The sequence below is a fragment of the Malania oleifera genome, chromosome 2 (genome assembly GCF_029873635.1).
Source record: "Malania oleifera isolate guangnan ecotype guangnan chromosome 2, ASM2987363v1, whole genome shotgun sequence".
Lineage (NCBI taxonomy): Eukaryota > Viridiplantae > Streptophyta > Magnoliopsida > Santalales > Ximeniaceae > Malania > Malania oleifera.
Window position 1 is genome coordinate 96479412 of NC_080418.1, and position 12007 is coordinate 96491418.

Genomic DNA, 12007 nt, shown 5'->3' on the forward strand with positions numbered 1-12007 from the left:
CCCCAAACAAAAAAAAATAGGGCAAGAGTAAATTATTGAACATATAAGCTACAGAAAATATCTTTCCCATTATTTGTCCCGTTCAAGTTATTCTAACTTCAACATATATGCAGATAAACTTGTGATTTTAAAAAGTTTAACCTATGATATTAAGTTAATCTTAATCTCTCAAATCAGTGCATCTTGAAAAGGCTCAAACACGAGTGACAATGTTAGCAACCCCAGGAAAGGTTCTTGACTCTTGCAATTTTCCAAAAAAACATATTTGATGCAATTCAACTTCTAATGACATGATACTATAGTAAATCATCAAAAGCATTTGCAAAATCTAACTTCAAATATGAGCAGTTTTTTATTTAAATTCAGTACTTAAAAATTGCAAAATATGACAAAAAAGATAGACAAAGATTTCTACAGCAACATTCATTTTCGTTCCAAATATGACTTGCGTCTCTTCCCACGAGTAAATTTCACAAATATAGCATAAAAAAAAAAAAAACAAGAACACGAAAAAGGATCCAAATGTAGGAAGCATTTTGTAGTTATGTGGATAAGGGGAAAAAAATACCAAAAACTACATCCATATTTGTAATATTAACAAAAGAGAACTCTGTATACTTGGAATTTCATATATTTCACTTGCTTTTGCCTCCCTACCATATGAAATTTAACTAAAAGCTAATGCCTATGTCCAGCTATCACCTCTCTACCAATGAAGTATGAAACAAGAAAGTATTCACCAATCACCTCATCATCAAAGTGAACTTCAAAACATCCTGGAAGCTTGAAATCGGAGAGGAATGGTTCAATTTAAAAAGCTATCACATTAATATACAGCTCTTGAGCAGAACGTATCTAGTCCAAGAATCTGTCTCGAACTAGGAACCTCCTCATCATCATATCCACATTTGAGTGGATGAAGTCCTTTTGCAGGGCAACTCCGTGAATACATTGCTCTTTATGACTACATTTTTCCGGGCTTATCTGCTGCAAAACCATGTAACCATTGTGTTACAGATTAATCATCACAAGACCAGAAAAATTAACAAGGGCTTCACCAGGCAATAGTATAGACAGACTTTGTAGGAGAAATTCTGTAACCATGTGTTTGGAAGAGGCCTTGGATTTGAATTTGTATGGATTTGAAAGAAATATAACACAAAATTGTATTGAACCTTGTCCAAATCCAAATCCAATTCCAAGACCTGAAATTAATGCTCCCAAACGCAGCGTAAGAGAATCTGAATGGATGCCCTTCAGATAAAATTGTTTCATTTTTATTCCCATGTCACCAGAAAGGACATGCTCAACTAGAGCTTAGGGTGCAGACATGTTTTGTGAACGGGATAATAACCAAGAGTGAACAAAATTTCACTCTAGAAAAATAAAATGGAAAAAGGAAATATAACCAAATACAAAGTACTGATACAAAGGCAATGCTCAAAGCATACATATAAGTCATTAAAGCTTCTATATTTCCAGTTGGAAGGGGAAGAAGAAACAAGCTCACCCACAGATTCAGGATCTACATGTACAAAGAAACTTGCAGCAACTATCAGGTAGCAAAGAATGAGCATTAGACCTTTAAAGTAGTTAGATGTTCCCTCCTGCAAGCTCAAATTTATGCAAGGAGTGAGCTTGGGAAAAAAAAATAAAAAATGATAACTTCCAAATAAAAAGCAAAATTAATAATATAATATCATAATGTTTAATAACTCCATATAATAGGTTATACTATTAATAGAAACATTTAATATATTTTGATTTTATATTTTATATATTTATTTTAATTTTTCAAAACTATACTACTATAATTTTATCTTAATTATTATACTTATTAATTATAATTATATTTCTTATATTAAATTATTTATTTAATATAAATTTTGAAATATAATTTATTTGATCTATTACAAATGAGCAAGGGCTTGAGGCCTAACAGCGTATCTGGTGGCCCCTCACATGGAATGCCAAGGCTCATCTTCCCTTAGGGGAGGATGGGAGGTATGCCTTTAAAAATTAGCTCATTCATAGCTAGCAAACTTCCACGTGACCAAGAAATATTTCCAGTCACCGCCATCTAAACAGAAAAAATTAATGTATGAAGGCATTCAGGGAAAGTAATGGGCAAACCTGCAACAAGAAGGCCACCACTAGAACTGTCATGAAAAGTGTGGCAGTCTCAAAAAGTTGAAAATTTAAGTCCATAGGGTGCCCCATGATCCACCCAGCTACCACGCAAAAAGGAATCTGTAGACATAGCAACAATGTTATAGCTGTACAGCCTTTAAGAGATTTTGACATAAAGAGGATAAGAAGTAGAATAACTTTAAAACTTTTGAGCAGACTGAGGCTCGACAAAACCACTCTAAAAAAGAGACCATACTACTGCAGCAAAGCTCAACTCTATATTGTGGCATTTCAAGGAATGATCACTCATAGTAAGCATTTCAAGTTCCTCAAAACATAAAATATAGAAAGTCACAACCACCCATAGCTTTAGAAAACAAAACAGAAAGAACAGGAAATTAGTGCAAGTTTAGTTGAAAACAGGATGAAACAATGTACCGAGCCAAGAAGTGACACACAACTTTTCTTACATCATAAATAGGGAAGTAGAGATGCAATATTGAAAATTTGATATGGAAACCCGTCACATGCAGATAGACAAAGTGAAACACCATTAGTATAGCACTATGTAACAGAGGACTAAACACCTTTTTGTTGCTTTCTTCCATTTATACCAAGCTAGTTGAAACATTAGATCAAGACACACCATTGTGTGAATGTAATGATGAAAGAAATATTCATGGCAGAAATAACCCACCCATCCACCCACACCCACTCCACCGCCCCACCTGATTGTGTGAGGGTGCTTGTACTGCAGCCATGTAATAAACTATTCGCTAATATCCTCTCATTTATTACTGAGGGACAAAAGATTCAAAAGCAGAATATGTCTAGACAGAGCTGAAGGAGGATTCATGCAGCCAACAAACCTAATTGGGGAGAATAAGGCTCTAAATTCTGGTTATTAAGCATACATTCCATGCTCACTTAATAGGGGAGGTACTCCACCACTAAAAGCCAAAACATACTTCTACCAAGTTGCTAAATTGAAGTAGGACATTCTCTATCTGTCCATCAGAAACTAATGATCAAGTCACTCATGCAACATACGTGTACAATCAAGAAAATTCGCAGCTGCATCAATACCACCTTTATCACTCTTGTTCCGAAGAACATTGGGAGTGTTAACATCAAGGATTTCTGCCCTATTAGCTTGGTAGAAGCATTTATGAAACCGTCGCCGAAGTCCTAGCTGAGAGGTTCAAAAAAGCAATCCGGAAGTCTTGGTTAGTATCAATATGCTTTTGTGACTGGAAGATGGATTATGCATGCTGCCCTTACTGCCAATGAGGCGGTGGATGTCTAACTAAAGGAGGGAAAAAGGAGAATAGTGTGCAAACTGGATATGGTGAAAGCATTTGATCATGCTAACTGGAACTTCCTTCTTTATCTCCTTAGGAAAATGGGCTTTGGGGGCCTCTACTGCAGTTGGATTGCTCAATGCATCAAAATTCAAAGCTTCTCGGTGCTCATAAATGGCCGCCCTTTGATTTTTTTCGCTCCTCATGAGGTGTGAGACAAGGAGATCACTTGTCTCCTTCTCCGTTTATTTTGGTTGTGGAGGTGCTTAGCCTCATGCTGATGAAAGCTACTAAAGGGGGATCGTTAGAGGTCTCAAGGTGGGCAGAAATGGAGGGCTTACAAAAGTTTCTCATCTTCCTTTCGCAAATGATATCATTTTTGGCAAATATGACCCCCTTCATATCCTCAACCTTCTTTACAACTTGTTAGGGTTTGAGGCTGTCTCAAGCTTGAAAGTGAACCTTGGTAGACGTGAGCTTATTCCAATTGGATTGCTGGTCTTGATCCTTTCCCATTATTTACCTCAGTCTTCCCCCTCAGAGCCAAATTCAAAGACGAAGGAGTCCAGGACCCCATCATCGAGAAGTTTGAAAGGAGACCGGCAGGATCAAAAAGAAATTTCTTATCAAAAGGAGGTAGACTCACCCTTATTAGGAGCACTTTGAGGAATATTCTAGTCTATTTCATGTCCCTCCTTCCCTTACTGGCCTCAGTTGCTAGGAGATTGGGGGGAATTCAAAGAAAATTTCTTTAGTAAAGTTTAGGGGAGGAGTTAAAATATCACCTTGTTAGATGGGGTATGTTTAAACAACCTATATGCTCAGGAGGTTTGAGGCTGAAATCCCTTATTTTCAATAAATCCCTCCTTGGGAAGTGGTTATGGAGGTTTATGAAGGAGAAAGACCACTTTTAGTGGGATATTATTATTTCTAAACATGAGCTTGAGCATAATGGTTGGACAACACAAAATAGTAGGGAACCCTATGGAGCGGGAGTTTGGAAATTCATCAGGAAAGGATGGGATGATTTTTTCAATTTGTGAGATTTCAAGTGGGAAATGTGGCCAACGTTTATTATTGGCATGATGTGTGGAGTGAGAACAGAAATCTTAGACCTGCTTTTCCGCCCATCTACAGCTTGCCTTGTGACAATACCCTTATCAGTCATCATCTCCAAATCACTGGTAATTTTCTAGAATATATTTTTTTTTACCAAGAATGTGGTAGATTTGGAACTTCATGCACTCTCTGACCTTTACAAAAATCTCTATAATTTCCTTTATCGAAACATCACCAACGAACCAAAATGGACTTTGGAAAAAAATAGTGTTTTCACTATTAAATCTTTACACAAGCTCTTCTCCATGGGAACAAATTGCAAAAGCTCCGCTTGGTTTCATATTTGAAGGACAGCACCCCCTTTAAAGGTTGCTTTTTTTGTTTGGCAGTCCACACATGGAAATATTTTAACCCTTGACAATATGCAGAAAAAGGTGGCTTACAATTACAAGTAGGTGTTTTCTTTGTATGGCTGATGCAAAATCAGTCAATCACATTCTTCTCCACTGCCCCCGGACAAGGAACTTGTAGAATATGGTCCTATCCTTGACTGGACAGCAGTGGGTTACGGCCAATTCCATAGGAGGGGCGATTTGGGCTTGGAAAGGCACCAGAGCCACCAAGGAGAAGCAGAAGGCTTTGAACCTCATCCCTCTCCCCACATTTTGGTGAGCTTGGAAAAAAAGAAATAAGAGAGCCTTCCAAGATACAGCTACTCCACCTCAGATTTGTGAAGAGCAGTGGATTGCTGTTGTTTCCAGCTGGCTTGTTGGGCAAATTGTTAATGATCATAATGTAATCCTTGATGTTTGCAACTGTGAGAAAGCCATGAACCTACTGAAGTTAGTTAATTCAGTTATTTAGTTGAAAAGTCAGCAGACAACTCAACTTACAGTCAGCGGAACATTCAGCAATAAAATTATTCAGTCAGCAAGTTACAGCCAGTGTGATTCTTATTCAAAGTTCTGTTCAGTTTTTTCAAAGTGGAATACAGCTGTCATCCATTAATAGCACAGGAGTGAGTTATTCAGTCTAAGAACTTGTCATATTCTTTGCCTTGTTTCTAGATGAGTTGTTAAGTCCCTAGAATATTAAAAGTTCCATCTATTCCCCATGTACTCTGCCCTATAAATAGTGGCCTTATCCCAGTCATTTTAAGTAGTGAAAAAAAAATAGAAAAGAATCTCAAAAATCCAGCAAAAGGTGCTGCAGCCCTGTAGCTTTTTATATATGTAATTTCTTCATCAAGTCAGTAAATTAAAGAGGCATTTTTTCAGTATTTTTCTTCTGTTATTTTTTTTTTCTGTTTTTTCTATTCTTCTGTTCCAACAGCAACACTGAGTGGTTGATGTCATCCCTTTGATGCTTTTCTAATGTAAAATTTTCTTTATTGATTTTAAAAAAAAAAAAAATCTTTGGAGGACCATAAAAATCATATTCTCTGTAAAGATCTGCCAATGGATAATCTAATCACAGGCATATCTGTGGCAGCAACATTCACTACAAATAGAACATGTATCAAGTTGACTTATTTTCCCAACCGGCATGCAACTTTAAAAGGCGCAATAAATTAATTTAGAAAATTACCCCTCATCATGAGGCAGAAATAGCATCCAAGGGAAATTTTATTTTTAATATCTACTCAAGGGGATCATTTTGTGAAAAACATTGGATCCAAATCAACTGTCAAGAAAAACAATTATTTTTTATGTTGTACTTCTCATATTCCATTATCCTGTATCTATCATTGGATATGTCATTTTTCCTTGGAGATAGCAGTCCATGATATGAAGAGACATTTTCGTTCAATATCCAATGATCATACTCAAAATAAAAATTACTGTGCACCACCAAATCAATGCTGGCCTCTTCCTACAAACTTCAAGCCCATAGAAGCAAGCTCAGGAAAATTGTGCGTACAAAAATGCATCTTAACAAATAGATGGTAGTATGAATCTAGATAGTTTTCAATACCTACCCCAAACATAGATATCTGTGTTGATGATCCTATTGCCACTCCCAAAGAAATGTCCTAAAAAGAAATGATTCATAGGTTAGTAGAATATAATAAGACATGGCTATAAGAAATTTCAAGGACTTACAAGCTTGTCTTTCATAGCAAACATAACGGCACTTGCATGTTCTGCGGCATTTCCAACAATGGGAAGCAGTATAACACTAATAAATGCCATCGGAATTTTCATTGAAACTGATGCACCCTGAAAAAAATAATCACATTTGGGGTAAAGAACGATCAGGGAAAAAAAGTTCAAAAAAAAAAACAAAAACAAAACAAAACAAAACAAAAAATGTCCCTTCCATCGCATCAATCTTAGCAGCTACATTATAGAAAGCTTCACATCTTTGAATATAATGGGGGAAAATGTAATTTAGATGAATATCTCTGCAAATGGGGAGGCTCTCTCCCTGTTGGAATTAAAGGTAACCTATCAGTTGCAAGTTGCAGTCTACAACATGGAGAAATAAAATTTTGTCGAAGAGAAAAAGGGATATCTCACTTATATCCCAATAAATAAATAATAGGCTTTCTGAGGAATTCAATAGCTGTAGAGTCTGAATAAAATAACTAGCTAAATTACCTCTATTGTGTCAACTAGGTATTCGGAGAGGACTGAAATCCATGCAGTCAAAATACATAACCAAATTATTGATTCCCACTTGGAGATCTCTGGATTCTCTACATCATCTAGGTTCCCTTCAGCATGATCCCCCACCTGATTTTAAAGCATTTATCGAATTACACCATTTACAGTAAAAATCAAAAGTATTGACACTACATGGATATAAAATGTCAACTAAAGTGGAGTTGCACACAGCAAAAAATAGAAAGATCATAACTTCTTAAATAATGTGCATGTTTTAGGACAATCCTGACTACAAGTAAATTAATTTACTGTGGCTCTCTCTCTCCAGCTCTTGCTACACCTTATCAACTTGTCTTTCAGACAGCATGTATACACACTAATTGCAAGTATGAGATAAAGAAAGTTGGGGAACAACAGGAAAATTGTCAGCAATTAGCACACACTAGAAAGTCCCACTTTCAAACTTACAAGAACACTTCAAACAATGCACAAGAACTCATAACAGAAATGGAAGCAGTAGGAAAAATTACAAACCCAGGCCAAAGTAAACTATAGAATAAAGACAGGGCACAGGGAGAAATGCAAGACTGTTGAAAAATTGTGAATCACCACCAGTAAGCTATCCATTGGATAAATGATAAATAATATTAATTAGGTATCATCAGTTCCTTTCCAAATGATAATTGACGAGTGGCTATAATTTTGCCAATGATCACTGTTTCATCACAATGCGAGAAAACAATCATACCATAATCTAATAGCAAAATGCTGAAGAATATTAAAAAATAAGAAGCTGAAGGCAAAGGCTTTGTCATCCCAAGGGGACAACCAGCAGGCACCTTCATCATCCAAAAACTTCCATTACCCAAAAAAAAAAAACACACACACACACACACACACACACAAACACACACATTATGCTCTATTTTGAGCTTATAATACTCCCCATCACTCTCTACTATTATCAGCACTTATCAGTGCTTCCTTATCTAATATTCCAATTTTTTATCACTTGTTAGAAATCCCGCAAGGGTGGCAGGGACTTTGAAAAATTATGAGAGATTTCTTATAGTATGGTTTATTTTTATTTTTTTTTTCTTTTAGGAGGGAGGGGTGTGGTAGAGATAACAGGGATCACATTGTTAACTGGGACGTGGTTAGGAGACCTAAATCTAAGGGGAAACTGGGGCTTGGTAATGTGGTTTCTGAAAACATATCTTCAATTGGAAAGAGGTTATGGAGGTTCCCTTTAGAGACTGATTCCTTATGACTTTAGGTTATTGAAAGTATAGTATTCATTAGAATGGGTGGGATACTAATGGAAGTGGCATTGTTTCCCATGCAAGCCCCTCAAAGTTTGTTTTCCAGGGTGCTTGTCTTTTCTTTCCCTTTACTTGCGTCAAAGTGGGTAATGGTAACAGAGTTCATTTTTGGGATGACATTTGGGTGGGAGAGACTCTATTGGAGCTGCTTGTGCAACGGCTTTTTAGACAATCTACTATTCATAATGCACAAAATTTAAGTTTCAGTGGGTGGGTAGGTGGGTGGGAGAAAGGGGGGGGGGGGGTATTGCCTCTTTCAAGAGATTTCCATTTCTTCAGTCTTAATGAAAAAGTTCACTACCATGTGTGCTGCATTCTTCAGCTCCAACTACAAGGGAAGGTGCTCCGTTTTAGATTGGGGATTCTTCGAGTTCTTTCTCTTCAAATTCTTTCTTTACCCATCTTCTAAAATCTTTAGCCAATTGGAGATAGCCCCCTCCTTTATCCAAATACAGATAGACACACACAGACACACATAGAAGGTCCTAAGTATGCTTCACTTCAAATTTAGTTCATGTCTCGAATTCTTTGATCTTATGTTTGCTCTATTTTGAGCTTTCTATAGTTCGCATCACTTTCTAATATTATTAGCACTTACCAGTGCTTCCCTTTCTATTATTCCCATTTTTGTTTTATCCCTTATTAGAATTCCTGCCAGGGTGGCAGGGGCTTTGGAGATAATTATGAGAAATTTCCAATGGTATGGTTCCCGGGGGAAGGATAAGAGGGATCACCTGGTTAGCTAGGATGTGGTTACGAGACCAAATATAAGGGGAGGTTGGGGCTTCATAATGTGGTCTCTAAAGCATTTTTTTAATAGGAAAGTGGTTATAGAGGTTCCCCTTAGGGACTAATTCCTTATGGCTTTAGGTTATTAAAAGAGAGTATGAAATTCAATGTAATGGGTGGGATAGAAGTGGCATTGTTTCCACACGAGCCCCTTGAAGTTAGTTTCCCAAGGAGCTTGTCTTTTCTTTACTTTTACTGGCTTTAAAGTGGGTAATGGTAATAGAATATTAGTTTTTGGGAGGATATTTGGGGGTAAGAGACTGTTGGGGCTGCAGCTGTTTAGACAACCTAATGTTCATAATGCACCAATTTAAGTTTGTTTTTATCTTCTTCTATTCTTTTTGTTTTGGGGGGGGGGGGTGGTGTGGTGTTGCTGGCTCTTTCATGAGATTTCCATTTCTTCAGCAGTCTTAATGAAAGAGAGGTGATGAGTTACTTCATAACCAGGTGTGCTGGATTCTTGTGCCCTGTTAGAAGGGGAGATGATCAGTTTTGGACTGGGGATTCTTCAAGTTCTTTGTCTTCAAGGCCTTCCTTTACTCATCTTCTAAAACATTTATTCTAGACCTTTCCATTTTCATAAAGCTGCTAGGTAAACAAAGGTTCCTTTCAATAACCAGGTTTCCATCTGGACTATAGTTCTCAATGGCATTAATACAAATGACTTGATACAGGGGAGGAGATCTTATAAGGCCACCAGATCAGATGCTTGCATGCTTTTCCAGGAGTCAAATGAGACAAATGTTCATCATTGTTGGGTGGTGAAGTATCTTTAGAATACTTTGTTTTCCTTTTCTAGCGAGGAATTAGTGGCCCTACAAAATGGTATAATTTTTGTTATTGAGATTTTGAGGGTTTTTAGAAGAGTAGAAGAGGGAGGATTTTATGAACTTGTGCAGGATATGTTATTTTGTGGACTCTTATTTTGAGAGGAATGCAAGAATTCTCTAGGATCAGAAGACTTCTCATATTTTGCTTTGGGAGAAAGCTGCTTTTCTTGCTTTTTTTTGGGCTCATTCCTTCTTTTTTTTTTTCTTTTTTTTTTCTCTTCTTTTGTTTTTCTAAATAAATTATTTTTTATGTGCTTTGCCAGGGGGCAGGGAGCAATATTGCTGTCCAATCTGCAATGGGATTGGAAAGAGGTGCGCTATCATAATTTTTACTTTTAGTTTTTGACAGAAAAATAAAATCACTAATAGAAGAGAGAAAATTACAGAGAAAGGAGAACAAGATATCTTCCTAAATACAAACAAAATCATAAAAACAAAAACAATTATATTAGAGCTCCTTTACAATCCTGTTGAAGATCTAAGAACAAAATTCCTTGAAAGAAACTCAAAGAATGAGCTCAAAAAGCAGCAAGGAAACCAACTCTATTCCAAAGGATATACAAGATATTTGTTTGCCATTGGAATCCTCGCATTCAGTGCAAAAACCACACATCTCCATAAAATTATTCCCCTCTTCCTCCTCCCCAAACCTTTGTATTGCCCCAACAAGAAAGCATCAGCAGTCTGTGCTAACACCAAAATGATGCAGGATAGCATCAAAGAATAAAGCAGTGAGAGAAATTGGAAAAAATAGAGGAGAGAAGGGGAAGAACAAGGAGGAGGAAGAAGAGAGGAGAGGAAAGAGATACAATTAGGGGAGCAGAGAACCCATGTCCACTTCTCAATTCAAATTCATCAATAACCACCTCTTACAAGGCTCTCGCACACTATTTATAAGAAAGCCTATTATACAAGAAGTTACACATATACTCCTAAAGATGTATTTAATTACAAACAATGAAACAAACCCCTAGAATACACAAATATTACAAACAAGACCTCCTCCCAAAACACAAACATGCAATAAATTATTAACCAAAACCAAGAATCTTTTGACCCCGTTTTTCTGACTTAGTCTCCAACAACTACCCCATGGTCCGACTTCTTGTCTTATGTAAAATCTGCCCCAATTAGAAAACTTTGGGCCTCGAATTTTGAAATGTGGAAGGATCAAAATAATAAGTGAACTAAGACTCTTCAAAAGCTTGTGCTTGAGTAATGCAAGAAACCATGTTCCTTTGACAGAACCACAGACCTGAATTGAGAATTGCATCAATGAACACATCAGGAATGACAAATTCAACAATAGGAATGTCTGAAAGACTTTGGATGTCTTCAAACACATGCATTTCCTTGCTTGTACTTCAAGTTGAGTAATTTTAACATAATCAATAATGTCAGATTCTTAGTCTTCGTTAGCTGGTAAAGAAAGCTTCAAAATAATCTTCTCACCATCATAGTGATATACATGTGTTCTTGCGTTGTTGAGTAACATTCAAATCATCCAACCAATGGGAACCAAGGAGTCACCCATTTAATAAGGAATTGAACATCTTTCACATTTCACAAACATGTAAAGCAGTGCTATCAACCCAAGATATCTCATAAGGCTCTAGGTGAGGATGTTCCAGACAAAGTTGCATACAAGTTACTCCATTTCTAGAAACCACATTCATAGGACATCTGAATTCACAGACATTTTCTCCACACTTAGAAAGGTATGAATTCTCCACATTCATAGGACATATTCCATCAATGATATTCTCTCTACCACTCAATTTGCAACCAAAACATCATCTAAAATCTGCCTATCCTTAATGAAGGCAGACTGCTCCAACTGTACCACCAACACCTGTTGCAACCTTCTAGAAAAAATCTCCCAGGATTTTGCAAAGGCTAGCGACCAAGCTGATTGTTTGAAAATCTGTCACTTTCTTAGAAGGCTCCTTGTTAGGAACAAGGGAATAAAG

General features: G+C 36.8%; 1 protein-coding gene across 3 annotated transcripts in view; it reads right to left on the bottom strand.

The window, feature by feature from the left end:
• Positions 1-408: 408 nt before the first annotated feature.
• The window catches only part of LOC131148824 (vacuolar cation/proton exchanger 5-like), a 34503-nt gene continuing 22904 nt past the window's right edge, over positions 409-12007 (bottom strand). For 2 of the 3 annotated variants that reach the window (XM_058098756.1, XM_058098757.1), the window contains exons 8-13: positions 7091-7225; positions 6593-6709; positions 6469-6522; positions 2134-2250; positions 1511-1607; positions 409-987 (exon numbers count right to left, since the gene is read on the bottom strand). In XM_058098756.1, coding sequence (XP_057954739.1) covers positions 965-987; positions 1511-1607; positions 2134-2250; positions 6469-6522; positions 6593-6709; positions 7091-7225 — 543 coding nt within the window. In that variant the 3' untranslated portion in view covers positions 409-964. Of the gene's footprint in view, positions 1608-2133; positions 2251-6468; positions 6523-6592; positions 6710-7090; positions 7226-12007 lie in introns of all 3 variants that reach the window. The other variant, XM_058098755.1, reaches the window with a different exon arrangement.